Below are 27,829 nucleotides of genomic sequence, written 5' to 3'. Positions count from 1 at the left end.
GCGGCCGCTGATTGGCCTGTTTGAAATGCGCCGGGCGGCCGCACACTTTGGCTTGCAGCGTCGCCGCCGGGCTCTCCACAGACAGAGTCCGGGTCCCCTCAGCCGCTGTCTGCAGTCTTCTTTTCCCGCCAGCTCTGCTCCGGTCTGAGCCCGACGTCCTGCGCGCGTGTCTTGATAGCACGGAGCCTGTGGTCATGAAGCCAGCGTGAGTACCAGGCCAAGGAGGGGACTGGTGAGGTGACGGGGCGGGGGTCGCCGCCCTCCTCTCGCTGCGACCGGGGCTTGTCCGGGAGCTGAGCCCGGACCCGCAGCGCTCCGGTGCCCGCCGACCCTGGTGTGCGAGGTTAGCTCCGAGTTCGGGGTGACCGGGTTGCCATCCTTTGGGCTGCCCATTCTTTCTGAGCTTCCTCAGCAAAGCCGACCGCTTTGCAGGTGGTGGGTGTTAGGATCCGGAGTGCGCGCGCAACGGGGATGTGTGCTGGCACTTTGCGGGCTTGAATCCCCGCAGCTCGGTGTGCATCCCTTCCCTGGTCCTAGCCTGGAGGCCAGGTCCCTTTGCGCTATCTTTGTCCCCAGGCTATCCCACTAGCCTGCTCTGTCCCCCACGCCCACATTCCTCAACAATTCCTAGACTCTTCGGGCGGGCCAAATCCTGGTCGCACTTGCACTGCGAGGGAGCGTTGACTTTAGACTTCGTTTCCTCGGAGCTAGCCTTTCACAAAAACGGAACTTGTTTAAATGAGAAAACGTCAAAGTCTTCGTATTTGTTGTTTAAAGACACCCACCCCAGTTTATGGCCCAACTCTGGTTGGTTTACTACTATTTTACTGAGAAAAATATTTTAATAATCTGCAGTCCAAACCAATCTTTAATTTTAGTGTTAAATATTTCTGTAGCCCATAAATGAGAAAGGAGAAGTCATATGATAGAGAATGTTGAAGTAAATCAAATAAATTTTTTTTTCCTGTTTGGAACAATATTTGGGGTATGAGCTAAAGGATAATAGGTTTTCATTTTTTGAGACAGGATTTCTCCGTGTAACAGCCCTGGCTGTCCTTGGAGCTCGCTTTGTAGATCAGGCTGGCCTCTAACTCAGAGATCTGCCTGCTAGGATTAAAGGCGAGCACCACCACACCTAGCAAAGATAATAGTTTTTGTCATTCAGTGACCAACTGTTCCTTGAAAGTACAGATTATTTATTATTTATTTCTATCATTTGGGATTCAACGAAGTTCATTCTGTATGCTGGACTCTTCCACTCCACAGAACATCCATAGCCCTTTAGGCATACAAGTTGGTCAGAGAGTGAATTCGTGTGCGATTTTATAATTCAGTAATTACACACTGTGCTTGTACACCTGTATAGAGTTAAATGTTGACTTCTCAAATTGGTAGTGACTGTAAAATTGTTGCTTAAGAAAATATACTAACTTTTCAATAGAGAACTGATAAATTGGCAGGCTGGGGGTGTATCTTACTGGTAGAGAACCTGCCCTACAAGAGCAAATCTCTGAATTTGCTCTCCAGCATTGGAAAAAACAAAAAACAAAAACCAAAATCAAGCAAAAGTCCCCTGAGTACTTCTGGTATCAAGAGTGTATTTTCCCAGCCCCAATTTTGATGAGTTAGATTACCATTGCTAGAATTTGTGAAGTCTTGTATGTTAGTATCGGACAGAAATTTATGTTTTGTTTTTTGGGTTTTTTTGGTTTTGCCCAGGAAAGCGAAGATGCCGAGGAGACCTGTGATGAAAAAAGGATCTCAGACAAACCTTAAAGACCCAGTCGGGGTAAGATTTACATGTGTGTGCCGTCTTTAGTCTGTTTCTGTCTTGTTTGCTTGAAAGAGGAAGGAGAAGTGATAGACTTGGGTCAAAGAGCACACAGTTAAATTGATCCACTAAATTGTCTAAAACTGGCTTTAGCCTTGAAGTTCGCTTTTTCTGTTTGGATTAGCCCAGAAGAAGGTAGTCTTTAGTTGCTGATCACTAAACCTGCTATCTCTAATTAGAATCTGAAAAGTTAAATGTTCGAAACTCCTACCAGGTTCTACTCTTGGGATGGGAACTTTGTTCTCAGTTCTTGGTCCTCTGTATGTGGGACCTACACGTTCTCAAGGAGAACCCTGCACTCAAAGTTCATAGACTGGTGTAGAATAACTCAGTGTAGTTCATACCTCGTCCTGAGAAGGGTTGCTTGCTCTGCCGTGCTCTGAATTCCGCCACCCCACTACAGAGGGTCTCTGGTGCTGAGCTGTACCACCTGCTCACTGTGAGTACAGCTGGTCAGTTTTCCCGGAAATGATCTCCACCCTCCACGCACTGTGATTATAGGTGTGTGAAATGACGTCCTGTTCTGAAGAATTTAATCGCCTTTCAGGCATTTAGAGAGATTTTTATGTTAGTACAATTTTATTTGAGCACAACAGCGAAGAGAAACCGTACAGTGTAATATTTTAACCTAAATTTATTTTGATTTAATGCATTTTTGCTTTTGATCATTCTGAGCTGCAGATTTTGTTTTTCATAATTTTGTGTTTATGTTTGTGTGGGAAATCAGATATTTGTAGATATATGAACCAAAAGCTTGCATGGAAAATCAAGTAAGCGGTAAACATTCAAGGTGATTCATACCTGCTCTCGCAGGCAGGCAGATTGCTGAGAGTTCCAGGCCAGCTTACGCTATAGAGTGAGAACCCTGTCTCAACAAACAAAGCAAACAGAAAAACCAAAAGAAAACCAGGCAAAAAGTCAACCTTGTTTAAACACCTTTCTCTTTTTCCAGGTGTACTGTAGGGTGCGCCCACTGAGTTTCCCTGACCAAGAGTGCTGTGTAGAAGTGGTCAATAGTACAACTGTGCAGCTACATACGCCTGAGGGTTACCGGCTCAACAGAAATGGAGACTATAAGGAGGTAGGTTCCTAGTGGAGCCGAGTTGTTTTTGCTTGATGAATGGCCCTTTTTGAATTTAAAAATTCCTGTGTGCTCTCACTTGTGGGAAGGGATGCTTTAGCCACCCTATCTAGAATGTCTTTGATTTCTAGGATATACAGATAGACTTTTGGTATGTTGGAATTAGAGGATTGTGTCCAGAGGAGATTTTTCATTTTGTATTTTTGAGACAGGGTCTCACTATGTAGCTATGGCTGTCCTAGAACTCCCTATATAGACCAGGCTGGACTCAGTTCACTGAGATTCACATGCCTCTGCCTCCCAAGTGCTGGACTAAGGCCACCACCGCCCAGCTTCAGAGGGTTTCTTATCCTGGATATATAACTTCACACAAGGAGATTTGAATAACAGTTAATTATAGGCATTTTGTGTTTTCCCTTTCTCTGGAGCTTGAGTCTAGGGCCTTGTGCATGCTAGGCAGTATTTGCCACTTGAGCTACATCCACAGTAGCATTGTGCCTTTGGATCAGTCTGTTAGGGAATGGTTTTGCTTTGTTTTACTGACAATATCACCTTGTAGTCCAGTGTCTTAGTCACTTTTTTATTGCAGTAAAGAGACACCACGACCGTGGCAACTTACAAAAGAAAGCATTTAATTGGGGTCTTGCTTACAGCCCGTGACATCACCAGCAGCAAGCATGGTGGCAGGCAGGCATGACACTGGACTAGTAGCTGAAAGTTTACATTCTGGTCTACAACCATGAGGCAGAGGGACTCTGGGCCTTACTCGGACTTTTGGAACCTAAAAAACCTTATTCCATACCTCCTCTAACAAGGCCACACCTCCTAATCCTTCCTAAATAGCTCACCATCTGGGACCCCAACATTCTAATACATGAGCTTGTGTGTGTATGATGGTGGTGGGGGGGCATTCTCATTCAGACCCTCACAACCAGGCTGGCCTCAAAATTTTTTCTGATCCTCCTGTTTTAGTCTCTCTAGTGCTGAAATTAGAGGTGTGTACTACATGCCTTGAGTGGGTTTTTGCTGTTACTTGATTTTTGTGGTGTTAGGGATTGAACTCAGGACCTTGTTCATGCTAGCCAAGTGCTAGCCGCATCTTTTTGAAATGGAGTCCCACTATAGCTTAGTCTGGCCTTGAACTGGTGGTGATCATCCACCTTCACAGTATGAGTGTTAGTATTTAGTACCTGGAGAGTATTTTGTTTATTTGCAGTGCTGGGAAATGGATTTAAGGCTTCCTGCATGCTTGGTGAGTGTTTAAGGAAGCCCATGCCTTTATGGACTTTATACCCTAAATTGACAGTTGGTAGACAAGTAGGTCATATAATATGGCAGAAACTCAGAATGCAGAAAGTAGAGGATTGGTTCCACTGTCTGCTTTCTAACAGCCACTTACTCTTCGTTGTTGTTGTTGGGACAGGTCTTACTCTAATCTGTCTGAGAGCTTGTTGTGTAATCTGGGATGGCTTTAAATGTTTAAACTGTCTTTAAATTGGCATTCTGTCCGCCTCATTTTCCTGTATGCTGAGATTCCAGGCCTGAGCCACCACTCTGGGCTCCATTCAGGCTTGTGCGCACTACTGCAGAGACACCGTTCTTTAGACCACCTACGTCCTCGTTGTCTCAGCAGCGTGTTCCTTCCTGAAGCTCTTTCTCCCTCTCCAGCTCCTGGCTGTTTTGCCACTAGCCGCCCTTTGCTGACTTCTCCTGTCTAGTCTCTGAATCCTAAGGTAGGCTGTGTCTGGGTCCCTATGTTTTTCTTCTTTCTCATCTTCTGTTTCCATCTTCCTTTTTCTGAGACAGGATCTCCCACATTAGCTTGGGCTGTACTAGAACTTGCCTCAGCCTCCTGAGTGTTGGGAATACAGGTGTGGGTCACTATGCTTGACCCAGGGGCTCTGTTTTCTATCTGTCATTCCCATGGTTTTAAGTGGTCTGGAATTTATATGGCAAGGCAAAAAAAAATCTTTTTTTCTTACTCTAAATTGGAATGTCTGACGACTTTCTATCTTTGGTGGACATCACTTACCCATCTCAAATTTTGTTTTTTGAGACAGGGTTTCTCTGTGTAGCTCTGGCTGTCCTGGAACTCACTCTGTAGGTCAGGCTGGCCTCAAATTCAGAGATCGGCCTGCCTCTGCCTCTTGAGTGCAAGGATTAAAAGGCTTGCACCACCACTGCCTGGCCCATCTCAAGTTTTATATATTGAAAGGAGCTCTTGAGTCCCCACTACCCTTTAAATGTTTTCCTCTTAACCTTTCCAGAAGATGGTACCATTGTTGTCCAGTTGTCCAGTCCAGAATCCTGGAAGCTTCTTTCCTTTTGCATCTGTTCATGTTGGGTCATGCATAGATAATAGCCTGTCAGTTCTGCAGAGTGGATCCTGAGATAATCTTTCCTGTCTCTTTTCACTACTAGCTTATTCTGAGTTAGTTACTAGTCAAGCTGTGTGTGGTGGGGAAGTGTTTTTATCTTGATCCAGGGTAGTGAATACTTTAGCTTGTGCTAAATGTCACTAACAGCATGAGTTCCCTGACTGACTCCTTTCTAATCTGAGCATTGAGATGTGCCCATTGACTGCAGGCTGAGGGGGAGCAATGGAAGGTGGCGGGGAATGTTGCTTAATGTCGAGAACTGGTAACAGCCAGTTCTCAGGTGTGTTGAGCATGGTTTGAGCCTTTCCTGAAGCCTGTCTGGCTGCCTGTTTTTACAGAGGATCTTGTATAATGGTTTCCACAGAGCTGCCAGAATGATCTTGCAAAGAAGAAAGAGATCTTATCATTTCCCTGTGCAAAATCTCTCAAGGAAAATTCTGTTCAACCAGCCTCCTGCTTATCTTCCCACCCTTATCTTTTTTTTTTTTTCCCTGATTTTTCTATGTGTAACAGCCCCAACTGTCCTGGAACTAGCTCTTTAGACCAGGCTGGCCTCAAACTCACAGAGATCCGCCTGCCTCTGTCTCCCGAGTGCTGCCTGGCTCCTATCCTTATCTTTCAGTACTCACCTAGTCTTTGGGGATCGTCTTTAAGCCAGCGTCATGCTTACCAGCCACTCTGGCTTAACCTAGACTCTTCCTTGTAACCTGGATGCCTCCTCATCTTGAATTTTAGCTTAAATCTTACTCTCTCAGGGTGTTCAGACTACTCCAGCAGAAACAGCACTTCACTCTTTGTTCTTCATTCAGTGTGCCTGCTTTATAACACTATATTAATTTATTAATAGCTATGCTTTGTTTAAAGATGACGGTGTCAGCCGGGCGGTGGTGGCGCACGCCTTTAATCCCAGCACTTGGGAGGCAGAGGCAGGCGGATCTCTGTGAGTTCGAGACCAGCCTGGTCTACAAGAGCTAGTTCCAGGACAGGCTCCAAAAACCACAGAGAAACCCTGTCTCGAAAAAAAAAAAATAAATAAATAAAGATGACGGTGTCTTCTGAGGTCATTGGGCAGTTTCACTATTTTGTGAACGTGACCAAGTGTGCTTGCAAATGCTAGATTGCCATAATAGACACAGAGACTATCCAGAGTAGCGCGCTTAGACTCCAGGGGCACACGGGACTGCTGTGGAATACAGTAGGCAGTTGTACCACAGTGCATCTGTACCTATCCAGACCGCCTGTATCACACTAGTGTCACCATCTCCTGGAGCAATACGGTGAGCTTTTATTCCTTTAGACACTAAGAACTTATCACCTGTGTAATCTTAGAGGACCACCATGTGGTCCCTTATTGAACTGAAACATCTTGAGATGTATGTCTGTGCTTGTGTTCACTGTCTCTTTCCTGTTCTTCATGAAAGCGCCAGACGATATGTGCCTTTCGGTCCAGTTTGTCAAAGGAGTACGATTGGATTAAGCAAGAATGCATGATCAGGAAGGCTGGCAGAGCAGAGCAGGTCTTTGAGGATATAATGGGAGTTGAATACTGACTTACTGAATTTCAAGTTTGTACAAATGAGTTTAAAGTACATACAAACACAAGGTTTGGTAGAAATTGAGTACTCAGAGAGCATTGTTCAGGAGCTTGAGCAGGTACCTTCTTGCATCTGTTTTCATTACGCCAAAGGAGGAGGTGTTCTCTACGAAGAGGAGGACATTTGTTCTCCTTGGCACCATCCTACATATCCTTGCCATTCTATAGTCTTTGTTTTGAAGTACATTGAGAATGAAAACCTCACAAAGGTAAAAAAATGTTAGCCTAGCTGAAGTATGTGTTTTAAAACTTTTTTCTTTTCTTTTCTTTTTTCTTTTTTCTTTTTTTTGAGACAGTATTTCTCTGTAGCTTTGGGGCCAGTCCTGGAACTCATTCTGTAGACCAGGCTGGCCTTGACCTCACAGAGATCCGCCTGTCTCTGCCTCCTGTGTGCTGGGATTAAAGGCGTGCGCCACCACCGCCCGGCTAGATTTTTAGTTTTATGATAGTTTTGCCTCCATGTATGTATGTGATGTATACCACATATGGGTCTGGTGTTCGTGGATGTCAGAGGAAGGCATCAGATCTCCTGGAATTGAAGTAATAAACAGTTGTGAACCACATATTGAATTGAAGTTATAAACACTGCTGAGCCATCTTTCCAGCCCTTGAAGTAGGTATTTCGTCTTATTTATCATTTATAAAATAGTAGATTGGGGGCCTGGAGCGATGTCTCCTCTGTTAAGAACACTTGCTACTCTTTCAGAGGACCTGGGTTGGTTCCCAGCACCCATATGGTGACTCAACTTCCTTTAGCTCTGGCTTCATGGGATCAGATGCCTTCATCTGGCCATCATGGGCACCAGGCACACACATATAGTACATGCATACATAAAGACAAGCACTTGTACACTTAAAATAAGAATAGACACATCTTTTATATGTGTCTATAGGTCTACGTATATCTATGTCTTTGCTTTTGTCATCTACAGTCCCACATCCAGGAGTTTAACTAAGGGTTGAAAATCTTCAGAAATGAGCTATAGATTTAGCTCATTGGTAGAGTATTTGCCTAGCAAATATGAGGGAGATCCTGCTGCACCCCCATGCCTTCAGGAAAAAATCTGAGTATAGACAGGTATTTCTTTGTCATACAAGAATAACCATTGTATTAATATAATGGCAACCTAGGATGCTTTCAAGAATATTAAATGGCAAATGCCATGCCATTTAAATAGTGGACTTTGGTTCCAGATCCACCATGGAAACCAGTCTCCCACTGTAATGGTGGCATATAATTTCAGCACTCTGGAGGTAGAGGCAAGAGGAAATTCAAGTTCATTCTTGGTTGCGTAGTGAATTTGAGACTACTTTGGGTTATATGAGATTGTCTTAAAGTTATGTGTGTGTGTGTGTATACATATGTGTCAAAGTAGCATTTATTTTATAAAAGAATTCAGATAAAATTATGTTTGTAACTCATTTCTAGTTTTTAAAATGCTGTAATCTTGGTATTTTGCTGTCTTGTTTACAATGTCTTTTTATATTTGTTATTTTTGCTTGTCTGTTGTACCTGTACTTGTGAGGTCAGAGGATGACCTGTAGGAGACAGTTTTCTTCTTTCACTATTTGGGTTTCAGGGATTGAACCCAGATTCTCAGGCTTGATAGCAAGTGTTTTTACCTGCTGAGCCGTCTTGTTGGCCCTTGCTACTTTAAATATACCTTCTTCATAAAGAAAAAAGTAGAAAGCAGTAGGCAGGGTGGTGGTGCATGCTTGTGATAGTAGCAGAGGCAGCCGCTACTATCATTGAAAATTGAAGGCCAGCCTGGTCTACACTACAAGTTCTAGACCAACCATTAATACATACAGACTCTTTCATACAAACATACTCAAAAGAAAAGAACAACAAATAGAAAACCATAACACTTAAATTTTTTAATAAATTTAATTTGGGGTGGGGGATACAGGGTTTCTCTGTTTAGCCCTGGCTGTCCTGGAGCTCACTCTGTGGACCAGGCTGGTTTCAAACTCACAGAGATCTGCCTGCCTCTGCCTCCCCAGTCTTGGGATTAAGGTGCATGCCACCTCCGCCCAACATAAATTTAAGATTATGGGTCATTACCTTGTGTTTTTACTTTGTTAACAGGATCTCACATGATAGCCCAGTCTGGCCTATAATTCTGTGTAGCCCAGACTGCCACCCAACTCAGGGCAAACTTCTGCCTCAGCCTCTGTAGCACTAGGCGTAAATGTTCACTCAATCTATGCAGCATTAGTGGACTTGACTTTTCTTCACGCTGCTCAGTGTATTTGTTAGGACAGCTGTGATTTATGTATGTTGTGACTACTGAAGGCTCCAAGCTTAAAGATCATTCTTGATTTTTCTTTACATGTCTGGATTTGAAAGCTCACGACAGAAACATTCAAGCGTAGGACAGATATATTTCTAGTCTCGTAGGATTCCGTGTTTATTCTTTTTCTTCTCTCCACAGACGCAGTATTCATTTAAGCGGGTATTTGGCATTCATACAACTCAGAAGGAACTCTTTGATGTTGTGGCTAGTCCGTTGGTAGATGACCTCATTCACGGCAAAAATGGTATGGATCTTGGAGTTTAGTTGATTTTTCCGTTTAATCTTGTAATAAAACTTTTTACTGTTTATTTATTTGGTTTGACATTGAATTCAGATTTAACTCATTAGAGTGATGCCCAGTTTTGGGGTTAATTTAAGTGTTTTAAATGTTCTGTGTAACTCCTTGTTGTTGCTACACTGTAGGTCTTTTGTTTACATACGGTGTGACAGGAAGTGGAAAAACGCACACAATGACAGGGTCTCCGGGGTATGGAGGCCTGCTTCCTCGTTGTTTGAATATGATCTTTAACAGCATAGGGTCATTTCAAGCAAAACGTTACGTAAGTACTATTCCTTTGGGTTGTGACTGTCACAGTAGATACAGGACTAAGACATCTATAGATACAGTGATACCGAGGAAGAACCTCAGCACTGGAGCTGCTTTGATTCTTACATATGTTCGGATGTGGTGGGCATGGTGGGTATGCCTATGATGCCAATTCTTGAGCGGTAGAAGAGAATCAAGAGGTGCAGACCAGCAACTCTGCCTGTCCCCCAAAGTTTAAATGGCAAATGCTTTCTGTTTTTAAATGTTGCTGTACCATAGCTGGTGGTGGTGGCGCACGCCTTTAATCCCAGCACTCCAGAGGCAGAGGCAGGTGGATCTCTGTGAGTTCGAGGCCAATTCAAGGCCAACCTGGTTTACAGAACAAGTTCCAGGACAGGCTCCAAAGCTACTCAGAGAAACCCTGTCTCGAAAAAAAGTTGCTGTTCCTTAAATTAAGTAAAATTCTTTTCAAAAGTCTTTTCTGCCCTCGTTTTAGGTTTTTAAGTCTAATGATAGGAACAGCATGGAAATACAGTGTGAGGTTGATGCATTATTGGAGCGGCAGAAAAGAGAAGCTATGCCTGTTCCAAAGACCCCCTCTAACAAGTGAGTAACTTCGTGTTGGACTGACTCAGAGTGTGAGGAATTCTGTCCTGCAATTTCTGTAGATCTGGGGAAGGTGAATACAGATTAGAGAAGTTAGTTTTACAGTTGACTTGCGAGGTCAGGGTTGAGGGTTTTTAACTGCTCTGGTATTTTGTCTGATTTCCAGAGGATACTTCCTTCTGTGAGTTGGGGAAGGTGAGTGCCTGTGCTACGGCTACTCAGGGCTTGGCTGTCCTTGACCCACCTTGAATCTGAATAAAGTTGCTTTATGATTTCAGTTTTAAGTAGCAGAACATTTGAGTAGTTTTTTTTTTCACTCTGGTATTTCAGTTAGGTCTCCTTTTCTTTTCTTTTTTTTTTTTTTTTTTTTTTCTTTCTTTTTTGAGACAGGATTTCTCTGTGTAATAGCCTTGGCTGGCCTAGAACAAACTAAACCAGGCTAAGCTCAAAGGCGTATACCACGCCCAGCAATTCAGTTAGGTTTCTATTGCTGTGATAAAATACCATAAGCGAAGCTGCTTGGTGGAAGAAAGGGTTTATTTCATCTTTTACTTCCAAGTAACAGTCTATCACTGAGGGAAGTCAGGACAGGAACTCAAGCAGAAGCTGGTGCAGAAGTCATGGAAAATGCTGTAAACTGGTTTACTTTCCATGGCTTGTTTAACTTAGCCTACTTATACAGCTCAGAACCTGCCCAGGGTTGGTACTACCTACAGAGGGCTGGGCCCTCCCACGTCATTAATCAAGAAAATGCTAGGCCGGGCGGTGGTGGCACACGCCTTTAATCCCAGCACTCGGGAGGCAGAGGCAGGCGGATCTCTGGGAGTTCGAGGCCAGCCTGGTCTACAAGAGCTAGTTCCGGGACAGGAACCAAAGCTACAGAGAAACCCTGTCTCGAAAAATCAAAAAAAAAAAAAAAAAAAAAAAAAAGAAAAGAAAATGCTAGATAGACTTGCTTTTTGGCCAGCCTCATGCAAGGTATTTTCTCAGTTGAAAGTCCCCTTTCCCAAAGACTCCATCCAGCTTGTCAAGCTGACATAAAACCAGCCGACACAGGTATCTACTTTTTATATATTAACTCACAGTGGGTAAAATCTGACTTTGAGGGATCTGTTTCTTGTTTTAGGCGGCAAGCAGATCCAGAGTTTGCAGATATGATAAATGTACAAGAATTCTGTAAAGCAGAAGAAATTGACGAAGACAGTGTCTATGGTGTTTTTGTCTCTTACATTGAAATCTATAACAATTACATATATGATCTATTGGAAGAGGTGCAGCTTGATCCCATAAAGCCCAAGTAAGTAATAAAGATAGTCTCTTCAGGTAACACGGCAATCCCTGGTATCTTCCGGTATAAGTGGGGATAATGCTTAGCATTTGTTTTTAGTCATGCCCAGTGGATACTTTTATATTAACTGGATTGTAGCTGTATTAGGAATCCAGCAGGTTAAGGCATAGGGACCTGAAGATCCAGCTTGGAAATTGCTTTTGAAAACTTAGCCTTGGGTTTGAAACAAATCTCGATTTTATAGACAGTATTGGGGGCATATTTCAACACCCTGACAGGGCTGGAGGTTTTGCAGCCTCTTTGGCTATCTGTGTCTTGGTGTTCTCTGTAGAGTGGGTCCTTGTCTGTACAAGTGATTCTTATTTCATCTATTGCAGATTAGTGTAAAGCCACATTGCCTTGTCATTCTGAGAGGTAAAATTCTACTCCTTAGATAACTGTGGGTCTTGTCTTATAGAATCTGAAGACCAGTTACCTTGTAGCTTTACAAAAGTACCTCTCTTTATGCCAGGGTAGGTTTACAAATCTTGTGTCTGTTCTTGAGTGGGTGGTTTTGTTCTTTAGCTGAAGGCTGGTCTTGCATACTGTGTTCATCGCAGCCAATTAAAACATAAATAACACGAAGACCTTTGTCTTAACATTTGTGTGTATGTGTAGAGGGACATGTGTGGAAATAGCTAGATTTAGAAAACCATTAAACTGTGAACAGAACTGTCCACTTATATCAGTGTGTTCACTAATATGAAAAGTTCATGACTCTGAGGCCATACTGTGATTCTTACTGAATTTCATTTCAGTAAAGGAATTACTAATGATTTTGTAAAATAACTATAAAGTTGGTAGGTGAATGAAATCTGAAGGTCTTAAGTCTTTTGCTTTACTCAGCCATTCTTTAGATGAGAACTGCTTTGTTTTTGAGGCAGTTACTGCATTACACAGGCTGGCCTCCAATTGCTTGTGATCCTCCATCAGCCTCTCGGTGCTGGGGTAGCAGTGTGCACCACCAAACCCAGCTTCCAATGCAAACTGTACCAAGGGGCTTCTTTTTGGAGTTACCTGTCGGTCTTTGGACTGTTGGAATTAAGAGAAAGAAGTACCTGGGTTGAGTTACAGAGAGGAGCAAGAGTACTGTCTTAGAGGCAATGCCTTTTATGTTAATTACTTTCCCACTTGAGCAAATATTTTCATGTGCATTTTAAACTGTCCTTTGTTGCAATTCCAGTTTTGTGTACCTGTTTTACCTAAACTTCTGTTTATTTATTGCTACCAATTAAGTGGTAACTCTTTTGCTTTTTCAAGACAGGGTTTCTCTGTAGCCCTGGCTGTCCTGAAACTCGCAGAGATCTACCTGGCTCTGCCTCCTGAGTGCTGGGATTAGAGGTGTGTTTCACCACCACCTGGCAGCTTTCTTTCTTTCTTTTTTTAAATTAAGTCTCGCACTATGTCGACCAAGCTGGTCTGGAACTCACAGAGATCCACCTGGCTCTGCCCCCCAAGTGCTGAGATTAAGGGCTTGCCACACTGTGCCCAACACTACTATTTATTTTTATGTCTCTCTTGTTTGCAGTTTGTTTGGCTTATTCCAAGTGATATTGTTTCAAGTGATACTGTCTTGTTTTAGTCATGCAAAGGAAGCAGAGTGTCTTCCTAGAGTTTCTATCGCGCGCACTTAGGAGGGAGCCTGTTTTGCGCTGATTGTGGATTTAATGTGAGGATAGTGTTAGCTCTCCTTTTCTGAAGGGTTAATTTTTATTAGTTTTTAACAGTGAAGGAGTCTCGCAAGTAGAGGGTTTTAAAATCTCTGTCCCTGCCACTCGTCTGACTGAAATGCTGCCGCAGGATGACTGCTCTGGAACAGTAATGTCTGCCTTATTCCTTCGCTAGGTGGAACGGCTGCAGTACACCTATGAGGAACGCAGAGTCTGTGTATGTGCTGACACTGCCCTACTTAAGAAGGGCGTAGTTAACACTAGTGGGGGGGGGCATATTTGGCATGTTTGTAAGTAGTTTGCTTTTCCTTAGCAGTGGGTAGGCTGCTACCTCTAACCCTCCTTTCTTTTAGAAAATCTTCCCTTGTTATCAGTGATGGTAGCTGGTAAATGTCTTCATCCTTACCTTTCACAAAATGGGCTGTGAGATGGCTTAGCAGGTAAAGGTGCTTGCTGCCAAGTCTGACAACCTGAGAACTGACTTGTTGTCCTTTGACCTCCACACATTCAATTCCAAATAAATAAAATTAAAACATGGGTCTGGAGAGATGACTCAGTGATTAAGAGCACTGGCTGCTCTTCTAGAGAGCCTATGTTTGATTCTCAGCAACCACCTAGTGTCTCACAACTAACTATCTGTAACTTCAGTTTCAGGAGATCCAATGCCCTCTTCTAGTTTCTGTGGGTGCTAGGCACACATGTGACACATATATTTATATACAAGCAAAACACCCATACATATAAAATGGAAGCATTATTTAAAAAATTAACTAACACAGAACATGCAAGCACCCTTACCTAACCTTAACCAACTGCAAACTAAAACTTACCAAGCCACTTTTCAGGAATGACCACTCTGGGCATATACTAAGTCCCTTCTGAACTCGTTTTCTGCATTGCTTTATAGATCAGTACCAGTTGAATATGCTGATCTTTTAAATGAGGGAAGTGCTAGATTGTGATGTGTAACCTGTGCTGTATACGATAGTGCTATGCCATAGTACTGTTGTAGTCTTAACTGTCTGTTGTTTCGTGTGCCTTTTTAGGGTGGCTTAGAGCAAACTTTAAAAACAGCATTGGTTTCTGCTTTACAACTAATCTTGACTGTATAATCATTTTTTTAAGTCTACCATTTCCTTGGGGATCTTATGTAAATTTCTGTCCATTAAAGAAAGGATGTCATGGGAGCATACTTGTTCTGTCTCACTATGTGGTACCTCTATCATAACACCACAAGAAGGCCCTCACCGGGTGTCAGCACTGCACTCATGGACTTTCCAGCTTTTAGAACCAAGCAATAAATTTAAAAAAAGCTGGGGATGTGCTCAGTGGTGGAGCCCTTGGCTAGCATGCATGAGGCTTGGGTTCTGTCAGTGGCCTTAAGGTGAAAGGGGAGATATTGTGTTGCTTGGCACTTTAACCTTAGTCAGGAAGACAGTTGTACCTCATTTAGGAAACTAACCATTTATTTCTCCCCCACAGACTCCCACAATCTAAAATACTCCGAGAAGATAAGAACCACAATATGTATGTTGCAGGATGTACAGAAGTGGAAGTGAAATCTACGGAAGAGGCTTTTGAGGTTTTTTGGAGAGGTTAGAAACAACTAAAATTTGAAAAATGTGAACTCATGGTCTTAATCTCAGATTTGTTGCTGTAATTGAACAGCAGTCTCTTTGGATTAATTGGAAAGCAGGTTTAATAAATGGCTGAGTTCAGGTATAATCCATGATTTCTCTGTCATCATAGGTCAGAAAAAAAGACGTATTGCAAACACCCATTTGAATAGAGAATCCAGCCGGTCACATAGTGTGTTCAGCATTAAGCTCGTCCAGGCTCCCCTTGATGCTGATGGAGATAATGTCTTACAGGTATGTATGTATGTGAATCTTGTCTTTATTTCAGCCCTAAGGTTTTGGAAGACGGCCTAAATTAGGGGCTGCCTTGGTGATGCAGGTTGCTCTAGAGTCGATCCCTGTATAACTGAGATAGACCCTAGTGGATCCTAGATCCACATATAGCATGTGTGGCACGTGCAGTTTGCTGTGTCGTGAAGAGGCTCTGCAAAGCTTTCAGACTGTGTGGATGTGTTGCGTCATTTTAGGGACAGGGTCTCCTGAGCCAGGGATGACCCTGAACATTTGTTTGTTTTCTCTTTTATTTCTGACATTATAATGTAATTATATCATTTCTCTCTTCCCTTTTCTCTCCCCAAACCTTCCCCATACTTCTCCTTGCTAGTTTTCAGAACCATGGCCTCTTTTGTTTGTTTCTTGTCTCTCTATACAGACAAAGCTGACCTCAGACTCGGGGATTTGTTGTAAAATATTATTTTAGGTGTGTTACTCTTGGAACATTTGTTTAATGATACAAAGATGTATTTAATTAAATAAAATTCACCTGTGCATCCTCTGCCATTCTGGGTGTTTGTATTGTGCACACATAGTGTCCAGTACGACTTAATACCATGTTAACTGGATCTTAAAGAACATTGTAGTGCAGTATAGATTGTTGGCTTTATCCCTTGCAGGAAAAAGAACAAATTACCATAAGCCAGTTGTCTCTGGTAGATCTTGCTGGAAGTGAAAGAACCAACCGCACTAAAGCAGAAGGGAACAGGTTACGTGAAGCTGGTGAGTGCAGTGCTGTACTTATTTACGGCTGTAACCTTTAACATCTTGGAATGACAGTTTGTATTTATCAATGGATGGTCTCTGCTTAATCTGTGAAATAACATTGACTATTAAACTATTAAACTTAGCCTTTAAATTTTTTTTTTTTTTCTGGCATGTGTGTACCTCAGTGTGCAATAAATGTCAGAAGGTAACACTTGCAGGCCCTTGTGGTTATCCTGCCTCAGTCTTCTGAGTGCTGGGATTACAGGAGTATATCATCATATCTAGCTAATGATATATCTGATAGGAATGATGGAGTTAAGAGGTCTTAGTCGATGTTCCAAAATGAACAGTTCTTAAACATTTGGAAATCCAATTGAGACTTGAATTTTTAGAGGCATGATTAATATATTAGCCTTGTCCTGGCTCAGAAACCCAAATGAGATACATCAAGGGAAAAAAAGCAAGATGACTAAGAAATCCTGTTGAGCTGTAGAGGGACAGAGTTTGTTGGCACCTAAGACATTTGACTGTTAGAAACATGTCACTTCTAGGCGTAGAAGGGACTTCTGTCCCTTTCCCACTGTAGTCTGAAATGGTTACTTGGGATATGGCTGGCCTCCTGTGTATGAGCCATCTGAGTTCAGTCTTCAGCATCACCATCCCTTAAAAAAAAGAAAGGAAACAAGCCAAATTAATGAGATTGTCTATCCATGCCATAATTTAGGGTTTGGAAAAAACTTAACTCTTCTATTTATCTGAAGAGACACCACGACCAATTCAATTGATTGAAGGAAACACTTAGTTGGGGGCTTGCTTACAGTTTTTGGGGGTTAGTCCACGACCATGACGGCAGGGAGAAAGGCACCAGGAGGCGTGGTGCTGGAGCAGTAGCTGAGCACTAACTCTAGAGCAGCTGTGGTCAGATGGCTCACGACCATGAGGTAGAGAGAGAGAGGCACTGGGAATGGCTTATGCTTTTAAGACCTTAAGGCCACCCCTAGTGACACACTTCCAGCAAGGCCACACCTCCCATTCCTTCCCAAATAGTTACACCAATTGGAGATCAAGCAGTCAAACATGAACCTATGCAGGCCGTTCTCCACCACCAGAAAATTAAGTGTCATGTTGTATTCCCAGGCTAGAGAGATGGATCAGCAGTTGAGCTTCACTGTTGGACAGGTGTGGTAGCATGCACCTCTAATCCCAGCACCTGGGAGGCAGAGGCAGAGGCAGGTGGATATCTGTGAGTTTGAGGTCAGCCTGGTATACAAAGCAAGTTCTAGGACACAGAGAAACCTTGTCTCGAAAAATCAGAAAGCTAAAAAGTACTTGTTCCTCTTCTAGATGACCTGGGTTCATTTTTTAATATCCACATGACAGTTCACTACTGTATGTAATTCTGGTTCCAGGGGATCTTATGCCCTCTTCTGGCTTTTGTGAGCACCAAGTACATGAAGTATATTTACATACATGCAGGCAAAACACTCAGAATCAAAGAACAAATTCTCTTTATTAAGATTTATTTATTTTATTAAAAAGAGTAATATTGTATTAGGAGAGTCTTTTTAATGGAGTTGCTGAAAGATGGTTATTGAAGCTAATAAGATTAATACTGTTGAAAGCATGGTGGGACATCACGTGGACAGCTCTCTATATAATTTCCCAGCAGCTAAATGAAGCTGTGTTACAGACAAATGAATGTATTATAATTAATGTTTTCAAATGTCCTCTGTATCTGACTTCCTCTCAGGTAACATTAATCAGTCACTAATGACGCTAAGAACATGCATGGAAGTCCTGAGAGAGAACCAGACATATGGAACTAACAAGGTACACAGCAGTCCTCGCCAACTGCTTTGTGGTTTAACCGTGTATTTTATTTGTTTAATATTCTTAGCTTTCGAATGTCTTTATAGATGGTTCCATATCGAGATTCAAAGCTAACTCATCTGTTCAAGAACTACTTTGATGGGGAAGGGAAGGTGCGGATGATTGTGTGTGTAAATCCAAAGGCTGAAGACTATGAAGAAAGCTTGGTAATTTAAGGGTATTTCTCCTATACAGTTGGGTTTCTCTAGGGAAAACAGCTACTTGAAGAATGGCACACTGGCTGGGTGGTGGTGGCGCAAGCCTTTAATCCCAGCACTCAGGAGGCAGAGATAGGCAGATCTCTGAGTTTGAGGCCAGCCTGCTGGTCTACTGAGTGAGTTCCAGGACAGGCTTCAAAGCTACAGAGAAATCCTGTCTGCGGAGGGTCGAGGGATGGCAAACTGCACTTTTTGTAGATTGACAGAGGGTTAATGATATGCAAATGAACCATTTAGCCATCCATAAAGGAGGACTTGGGTAGGCCTACTTTTTCCAGACTCTGCTTTGTATTTTTAGCAAGTCATGAGATTTGCTGAAGTAACTCAAGAAGTTGAAGTAGCAAGACCAGTAGACAAGGCGATATGTGGCTTGACACCAGGGAGACGATACAGAAACCTACCTCGGGGCGGCCCAGTTGGAGATGGTATGATTTTGTGTTATATTATTATTCATTTGTCTTTTTGTAAACTTTAAAAAAAATCTATTTACACCCTTCTCAAGAACCAAATGAAAGAAACTTTGAACTAAAATATAAGGTTTGCTTGATTGTTTTTTTGTCTTATTTTTGAGAAATTCTATGCTTAAAGTAGGGCTTAGTGATTAATTCTAGCACCAAGTGAGTATGCTGAGGGGGGAAAATAAATTCTGTGGTTATTGGTTCAGAGGTTCAGCTCACAGCATCAGACTTAAGCTTTCATAATTTTTAAATTCAATACAGAACCTTTGGTGACTGAAGTGATTCTGCAGAGCTTCCCACCACTGCCTCCGTCCAAGCTTTTGGATATCAATGATGAGGAGACCCTTCCAAAGCTGATCGAAGCTTTGGAGAAACGACATCACCTACGTCAACTAATGACAGAGGAGCTTAACAAACAATGTAAGGGCAGAGCTGCTTCTAGCTGCTGTGACTTCAGAGGTAGAACAGGTCTTAGTGACTCCATCTGGTGAGACCTCTTTAAGGAGGACTTATTTCTCGACTTTGTAATGGTTTCAAGGTGTTTAATTTGAATGGCAAGATTTTGTTTTCAACAGATCTATTTTACTTTTAAAGAGTATAAGAAGGAAAGAGTGGATGTCTCTCCGTCTATTTTATTTTTAATAGTGATGGACACAAAATGTTATTTTATAATTTTCCCATTTGCAAGTTATTTACATCCTGTAATATTTGTACATCAATGGTATAGGGGAAAGTGAATAATGTTTGGAAATGTGTAGAGCAATTGAACAAATATGGTCCATGGAAGTGACTGTCTCTGTGAGTGACAAAGTAGGGTGCCAGGGTCTTCAGCCCAGGCTCAGCTATTCTCAAACACAGGATTATTACTGTTTTGGCATCTGTAAGAAAACTTTAAGTGTTAGGGGGAGGTTACAAAATATTTATATAAGCATCTCTTATAGATTTGAGAATCAAATTCCTGGCTTCTTTCCAAACTTGTTTTTAATCTTTTTTCACTTTTTGTATCAAACCCAGGGCCTCATGTATATACAAAGCAGACACATACAGGCCGCTGCATTCCCACCTTTCTTATGTACATTTGCCATGGGGGGATTTGCTGGAGTGCTACATTCTACCGAGTATCTGCCGATGAAAGTTGGTTTTGTTTTGTATCTGCACTAAACAGCACAATATGCTTTGTTTCAGGTATGAACTTCAAAGCCTTATTAAAAGAATTTGACAGTTCTCTTCTAAATAAAGAAAACTACATCCAGGAAAAACTAAATGAAAAAGAAAAATTGATCTCAGGGCAGAAATCGGAAATAGAACGACTGGAGAAGAAAAACAAAACTTTAGAGTACAAGGTTTGTGGCTGTACTTTCACCTATGTGCTGGCCATTCGTTACTTCTCAGAACAGCTCATGTGCCTGTCCCTGTGAAGGGCATGAAGTGAGGCAGAGACTGTCAGTTTCTACTGTTCCGAGTGGAGCTTAGCTTGAGATGTAGGCACCTGGCTTGCAAGGGACTTTTGAGCAACTTCTTTCTGAACTGGAGTAGAAATGAGGATTCAGGTGAAATAGTGAGGGCAAAAGTGATCTCTCTCTCTCTCTCTCTCTCTCTCTCTCTCTTTCTCTCTCTCTCTCTCCCCCTCTCTGTGTGTGTTTCTACAAGTTTGCTTTTGTGAGCAATTGAACTATTTATTGTATAGTGAGGTGAGATGCTTGCACAGCAGATGCTAAGCACAGTGGTCCCCTTTGCAGATTGAGGTTTTGGAGAAAACAACCACCATCTATGAAGAAGATAAGCGCAATCTGCAGCAGGAGCTTGAGAGCCAGAATCAGAAGCTTCAGCGACAGTTTTCTGACAAGCGCAGATTAGAAGCCAGGTTGCAAGGCATGGTGACAGAAACATCGATGAAATGGCAGAAGGAATGTGTGAGTGTTCTTCTTAGGTTAAATATTGTGCATTTCTGTGCTGTGGCAGAGCTTTGGTATTTGTTAATCTCTGGAAGACGTACAGAACTGTCATTTTCCAGGAGTAAAGTTGGTGGTGTGGTGTGCTTGTGTAGAGGGATAAAGCAGACTGTAATTTGCCATTGATCTCTGTAGGAGCGTCGGGTGGCAGCCACCCAGCTGGAGATGCAGAATAAACTCTGGGTCAAAGATGAAAAGCTCAAACAGCTAAAGGCCATTGTGACTGAACCTAAACCCGAGAAGCCAGAGAGACCTTCCCGGGAGCGGGACCGGGAAAAGATCCTTCCGAGATCCGTCTCTCCTTCGCCTGTGCCTGTAAGTGTTTGCCGCTGTATGTAGATTAGTGCCAGAGAGTTTTTTTTTTTTTCCATTTAGAGGAGTGTTTCTGTTTCATGTTATATTTTAAGCTTCTGCTTTTAAAACTTAGCACAAAAGGGCAGGGCATAGTGGCACATGCCTTTAATCCCAGCATTTGGGAGGGAGATTGAGTCAGGCAGATCTCTGGGAGTTTGGTCTACCCAGAGTTCCAGACCAACCAGGGTTACATAGTGAGTTCCTGTCTCAAAAACAACAAAAGCATATCACAAAAATTTAATGCCTTTAGTTTCTTACAATGTTAAATCTTCATGTAGTGAAATTGTAGAAAAGTAATATTGTTCCTCTCTGTTTTTCAGTCTTATTCATTAATTTTTCTCCAATTTTTCTAGCTTTCTAGTAGCAATATTGCTCAGATTTCCAACGGCCAGCAACTCATGAGCCAGCCACAGCTACACAGGCGCTCTAACTCTTGCAGCAGCATTTCTGTAGCTTCCTGTATTTCGGAATGGGAGCAGAAACTATCTCCGTTCAGCACACCTGTCAATGTCACCTCTCTTGCAAGGCATAGGCAGCAGGAGCCAGGACAAAGTAAAACGTGTATCGTGTCAGACAGAAGGCGAGGGATGTACTGGACGGAAGGCAGGGAGATGGTCCCTACATTCAACAGTGAGATAGGCGTAGAAGAGGACCGTTGCCGCAGGGTTTGTGCCAGCATTCTTTAAAGCACTGTAGTGATAGACTTATCGCCTTTGCTCTTTGTAACTTGGTTTCAGAGTTTGACGGAAAGCTGGATAGGCTCCAAAATGAAGAAGCTCTGACTTTTCTGTTAAAGACTGAGCCACCTGAAATTAAGACTGAGCTCTTCGTGTGAGAAAGCAGAAGCATGTGCCTATGAGCTCTGAATGTCAGCCAGAATGGTGTCCCCTAGAGGAGACTGCTCACCTGAACAAGGGGTTTTGCAAAGAATCTAGGAACATGAGTGTCTTGCTTCCTTGATTCCCCACTCTCTTATTTTTTCTCCCCCTACTTCCCCACTGCTTCCACTTTTGCTGGGGATAGAGCCTAAGGTTTCAACATGCTAAGATGCTAAGCAATGGCTCTATCAGTGAGCCATAATCCCCCAACCCAAATATGAATGTATAAAACTATACTTTTTTTTTTTCCCGTTTGATTCCTCTTCCCCAAATTTTTTTTCATGCTGTTTTGGGCGGGAAGAAAGTTTTTTGTGTTTTTTTTTTGTTTTTTGTTTTTGTTTTTGTTTTGATTAATAGGTTGGATACTCTCCTGCCTCCACCATCAGCAGAGTCGCTATTTTGTGCAAGTCCTTCCTCTTCTGAGGCACTCCAAAATAAGTCACAGATGCTGTGACACTCAAACATTTTCCTGTGTAGCCACTGTCTTTGCCACTTTGAAGGCAGCATTTTCTGTGTGGAGAGCCTCTCACTGCTACCTGCCCTCATGATGGCCTTTCCTTTCAACCCAGGCTGCTGCCAGATGCATGCACTACATGTGGCGATCACAAATCTGTCATCTCTTTCATATATAACAAAATATGCTTCCTCCTTTTTGATTTTTGTGAACTGAACTGTTTGAAACTGACAGCTTTCACATCCTGAAGTTTTAATCTTGAACCAAATTTATGTTTTCTTCAATATTAGATAAAATTTCCTTTGAATCTGAATAATCACACAAATGCTATGAATTAGATGTTCAATAAAATCTTAACTACTCTTAAAATTATTATTCTAAGTGAAAGGTCTTGTAGTAAATACTTTAAGATCCTCTTACATGTTGGGTGGTGGTGGCGCACACCATTAATCCCAGCACTCAGGAGGCAGAGGCAGGCAGATCTCTGTGAGTTCGAGGCCAGTCTGGTCTACAGAGTGAGTTCCAGGACAGCCAGGGCTGTTACATAGAGAAACCCTGTCTTACAAACCAAAAGGATCCTCTCACATGATTTAGAATGTTGGTGAAGCCCTGCAATCTGATTACTAATGATGGTGACCAGTCTTGGGTTCTTACAAGGCAACAGACAATTCTATAGTCTCAAGTTCCTGCTTTGCAGATTTTACTTTGAGCCTTTTAGGGTGCAAATCATGGTGAATGGTCTCTGTGATCACGTCTAGTAAATCCTCCTCTTCTCTGTCTGACTCCAGCCCACTGGGAGGTCTGTTTATACCTGCTAGCAATAAGGGAATGCCTGACTTGGCCATGCAACAGTCAGGGGAATAAACTAAGACACAGACTTTAACTTCTTTCTTGAAATCCAAATCTCTTTAGAAGTGCAGCAGAAAAGTTTCCATGAGGTTAGTATATCTATCCATGTTCATTGATCAGAAATTATCAGGCAGACCAAATTTCACATTTTGGTGAGGAAAGAATTTCAAAATACTTAAGTCATGACTACTAGCAGATTCTCTGCATTCTGTCCCCTTTCCAAAGTTTGATTGGAATGTATTATACTGTAAATGTGTTCAAGGAAGCTCTTCTGCCAAATGCTAGATCCTAAGAGCTAGGTTTTCTTATTCACCATCAGACCATTTTCAGAGTGAAGGTTTTCTGCCTGCATGGAAGCTTAGTATCTTTCCTGGCAAGTTGTGGTGACTATTGTAGAGTTGTCGTTAGGGCTGTCCCTGAGCTGGTTTCCTATAACTGAACAACTGAATCACAATCCTCATTTGGCTGGGTCGGAAGGGCTCTGACTGCAGACTCTCATTTGTTTTCAGTTTTATGAACAGGAGTCGCTCACAGTTGCTTATGCTACCATATCATGTATATGAAATATATTTTCTTAAGTTGAATGTGCTGTTTAACTTGGCACACATGTCATTTGACTGGAAAACAACTAATTTTTATGATACAAGCTGATTTCATAGTATAGTCTTTGATTCTTGAAACTTTTGGAGAAAATGTTGGTATAGTTGAAGATTTTGTGGAATTGTGTTTTGAGATATAAAATCTTTACTGCAAGTGCTTAGAAGTACTTAGCACTGTTTAGGCGTGCTGCACTTGAATTTCTGTATTCCTGTGTTCTTCAGGGTTTTGCTAAGTGAGAACTTCAACAGCTTACAGTTTTTTGGTCTGACTATATATAGAGGAATGTTTTCTATTAGATGCCTAGACACAACTTAAGTGTTATTGCTCCTGCTGATAACCTGCAACATAGACCTGCTAATCTATGTATTACTTCACAAAGCAGGCATAATAATTGGTTTTTGATCAAGAATGCAAAATGGATTATTTCTCCTGAACTTGCCATGAACAATATCTGGAGTCACCACAATTCTGTCTTTTGCCCTTTGTTGAAACAGAAGCTCCCATATGACTATACTCTCTATACACTGTGGTCTAAAGATGCCTGTTGGTTCAGGTTGGTAAGAGAACATTAAATGACTTACACGCTTAGCTTGGACAGGTCTGATTTCTGTTGTTGTGAATTTGTATGTAAACTGCTGCACTTCTAACAGTTCCTCAAAATAATCCTGGGTTGTGCTTGTTTCTCAATTCCTCTTTCAACCTGATCAGAACACACCAATTCCTGTACGACACAGAAGGTCCCGCTCTGCAGGGAGCAGATGGGTAGATCATAAGCCTGCCTCTAATGTGCAAACTGAGACAGTCATGCAGCCACATGTCCCTCACGCCATCACAGTGTCTGTTGCAAATGAAAAGGCACTAGCTAAGTGTGAGAAGTACATGCTGACCCACCAGGAACTAGCCTCCGATGGGGAGATTCAGACTAAAGTAATTAAGGTAAAAACAAGTCTTCACAAAAGACTACCAGTGAGAAATATTTGCCCTGCTATCCTTTGATGAGATCTAGGACTTAAATGGGGTGTTGGGTGGAACTTTTGTTTTAGTAGAAAATTAATGTAATGCTGAGGTTGTGAATCTGCTGGGGCTGGATCTGCTTAAATAGGCCTAGAGTCTTGGGATTCTTGGTACTCCAGATCTATTTTAGTTACATCATATTTAGCTAAAACATAGTTTCAAAAGTAAACCCAGAGCCATATGGACAACTTGTTGGAACCCTGGTACTTGGGAGGCCATGGTAGGGAGGTCACCAGTTTGAGCCCATCCTGGAGCACGTAGTTGTCTTGAAGGACCAGACAGCAACAGAAAGCAAACCTAACAACCATCTCCTATTTTGCCGTTATGTCAAGATAAAATATTTGCTTTAAAACTTGTCCTGTGCTGGGCAGTGGTGGTGCTTGCCTTTAATCCCAGTACTTAGGCGGCAGAGGTAATTGGTTCTAAGTGAGTTCAAGGGCAGCTTGATCTACAGAGTGTGTTCCAGGACAGCCAGCGCAACTCAGACAACTCTCCTCTCCCGCCAAAAACAAACAAGCAAAGAAAAACCCAACAAACAAAACTTGTCCTGTGGTCAGGCATGGTAGCACTTGCAGGAGGATCTCAGTTAAGAGTTTCAAAGTAAATAACACACAGAATTTGATTGGGAATGTTACTCAGCAGTGAACTACCCAAAATCTTTCTTGTAAAGAAGAGACTTTCCTGTCTATAGAAGACTTTTGATCTGATGGCCAGTGGGAAAAGTGTGTGTGGGGGGATGACAGTGACGGAGGTGGAGAGTCATTTCAACTCGAGAGGACAGTTACAATTAAGACTACTGCCACCAGGCAGACAACAGCACCCTGGCGCTGTCTCTGCTAGGTTTAGTTTTGAAATTCATAGGTGCAATAAACTATTTTCCCCATAGCTAGGAATGTTACTGATTATCTTGTACTGGACTCGTTAGTGAGAGGTGAACTGAAGTTTCTGGAGTGTTTTATCAGTAGATTCAGCAGCCCAAGGTCTTTGGGGTTTATGGGTGAGTTTCAGATATGCTTGCCTATCATTTGGATTTATCAAAGTATAACAGTGACCTTTTCTCTTGGATTTAGGGTGATGTTTATAAAACCAGAGGTGGAGGGCAATCTGTTCAGTTTACTGATATTGAGACTTTAAAGCAAGAGTCGCCTACTGGGTGAGTGTTGGTCACAAATATCTCTCTAAAAGTCTGTTTCTTAGCCTCTTGTTCTTAGGAACAGAATATCCTATGAGGTTTATCATTAATTCTCCCAGGGGTATAGTTGGTTTCTCCCCCCTCTAATGTTTTCCATTCTTCTTAGATGCAAAAATGATTGTTGCATCATGTTTCCCCTTTTTCAGTAGTCGAAAGCGAAGATCGTCTACAATAGCACCTGCCCAACCAGATGGTACAGAGTCTGAATGGACCGATGTAGAAACAAGGGTAGGGGTGAAATTAAATACTTGCTTGCTAAAATTAGCCGTAACACTATAGAAGTTAGTGTTCGCTGAAGTTGCTGAGGCAGGACCACATATTGCCCGCGCAGCCTAGAAGCCTATAACTAACATTCTGGTGGGGCACTTGCATTTCTTTAGATCTGGTCTTTACTAGAGGTCCTCTGTGTGCATGTGTGCTAATGTATATGGGAGTCAAGAGTGTGTTGCTCCAGAGTAACGAAAATCATAGCAGATGGACAAATCCACAGCAGCATCCAGTGCTCCCTATGACTATTACCTCTGAGGAAAGACTCCTAGGGAAAGAACCAGCTTCTTCAGGACTCCTCTCCTTCCTTATCTAAAAAGATACCTGGGTACTCCCTCAGGTCCTTGCTTTTGTTGCCTGCGCAGAAGTGGATCCTAATTGTGTGACTAGTGGTTTAATCTAGGTGTCTTCGCTGAAATAGAGCAGTGTTGGATTTCACCGCAGTAGAGCCCATCTAAATGTGGATGTGTGCTTCTGGATCGTTGGAAGCCGACCTTTTCCTCTTCTGTCATTTGTCTCTAGTGTTCCGTTGCTGTTGAGATGAGAGCAGGATCTCAGCTGGGACCCGGATATCAGCACCATGCACAACCCAAGTGAGCACTACAGCCAGCCCTGCTGTGTCCTCCCTCTCCCAGGCTTTCTATCACCTCTGCTCCTCCAGCTGTGCCTTACTCTCTGCTTTTACCTGGGCCCTGCTGACAGTTTATGGCCGGCCTTTGTAGTGTCAAGCTCTCCAGAGTGCTGTAGCTCTACTGGAGGAGGTGTCAGCAGATTGATGGCTTTTGCTCATACTTGGCCACTTCTAAATCTTTTTGAGGCTGAACTGAAAGCACCTAGAGGGGTGTGTCTTTATCAAAATGACAATGCATATAATACACAAAAAATGTTGAATACTAGCAGTCTTTGGAATCTTAGACAAGGCTTTGTTCTCAGCTGAGGTCTCTGATTTCTTTGCACTTCTGCAAGATGACTTGGACACTGGGGATGACAGCATTGTGTGTCACTCTTACCTAACAGACCTCATGGTTTTGGAATAGGGTACAAGCTCTATAGATAGGTTAAGATGAATGCCAGAACTGGTGTTGAAGGCAGCACACACACCATTTGCTCTTTGGTTAAGTCCACAATGGGGAGGGAGCTGGCCTATTTTTTCCATATTTCATAAAACCAATCTTTGACATCTCTCTCTACATTTTTAACTTGGGTTAGTTCCTTTGACAATTCGGAAGATGGCTGCAGTAGGTTAAGAACAGGGGAGCTACCTCCTGTTCTGTTCTCTAAGTTGCTTGCTTGCTCCAAGGACTTGAATTTTCTTCTGATAAAAGGAATTTTCTCAATGTTCCTAAAGACTATGTCGCTAAGTGCAGAATTCAATATTAAATGCTGCTTTTGTGTTTTAGGCGCAAGAAGCCTTGACCTGACAGCTCTGGTAGCAGAAGAATACTTTTGTTTGTGTTGGTGATTTCTCCAAAGCTATGCCATGCGCGGTGTCGCAGTCATCCTGCAGAAGAATGTATCTAGATCATATTGTATTTTTTGTGACTTTTTCAACTGTTCTGAATATTTTCTAAGGTTTTATAAAAAAAAAAACAAAAATGCTGCTATTGATTAGCCACAAAAAAAATGCACTTTAGACATATTTAACAATTAAGACTTTTAAAATAAAGATGGTAACTGGCCAATGATAACAATCCATTTTAGGAAGGTTTTAGAATCCTGTATGTATATATTCACTTTCTGTTTTTATATATGCAAATGAAATACAATAAAAAAGC

General features: G+C 42.2%; 1 protein-coding gene across 1 annotated transcript; it reads left to right on the top strand.

The window, feature by feature from the left end:
• The first annotated feature begins 1,729 nt into the window (after positions 1 to 1,729).
• Positions 1,730 to 27,829, top strand: Kif23 (kinesin family member 23). The gene is made up of 23 exons (XM_057768375.1): positions 1,730 to 1,789; positions 2,784 to 2,912; positions 9,320 to 9,425; positions 9,605 to 9,741; positions 10,225 to 10,334; positions 11,461 to 11,631; positions 13,507 to 13,548; positions 14,814 to 14,926; positions 15,081 to 15,202; positions 15,862 to 15,964; positions 17,700 to 17,779; positions 17,866 to 17,985; positions 18,335 to 18,461; positions 18,756 to 18,914; positions 19,680 to 19,837; positions 20,234 to 20,407; positions 20,582 to 20,761; positions 21,154 to 21,465; positions 24,290 to 24,517; positions 25,666 to 25,748; positions 25,934 to 26,015; positions 26,577 to 26,647; positions 27,455 to 27,829. The coding sequence occupies exons 1-23, from the start codon at positions 1,730 to 1,732 to the stop codon at positions 27,468 to 27,470; spliced, it is 2,883 nt and encodes a 960-aa protein (XP_057624358.1). The 3' UTR covers positions 27,471 to 27,829.

This window comes from Chionomys nivalis, chromosome 4, assembly GCF_950005125.1.
Source record: "Chionomys nivalis chromosome 4, mChiNiv1.1, whole genome shotgun sequence".
Classification (NCBI taxonomy): domain Eukaryota; kingdom Metazoa; phylum Chordata; class Mammalia; order Rodentia; family Cricetidae; genus Chionomys; species Chionomys nivalis.
This window is presented reverse-complemented; position numbering and strand designations above follow the sequence as displayed.

Excerpts from the sequence above, each read along its gene's own strand:
- Kif23 (XM_057768375.1), top strand. The coding sequence starts at position 1,730 with ATGCCGAGGAGACCTGTGATGAAAAAAGGATCTCAGACAAACCTTAAA. Across the intron at positions 18,915-19,679 it reads AGAGGAGCTTAACAAACAAT|GTATGAACTTCAAAGCCTTA; the intron begins GTAAGGGCAGAG and ends GCTTTGTTTCAG. Across the intron at positions 20,762-21,153 it reads TCTCTCCTTCGCCTGTGCCT|CTTTCTAGTAGCAATATTGC; the intron begins GTAAGTGTTTGC and ends CAATTTTTCTAG.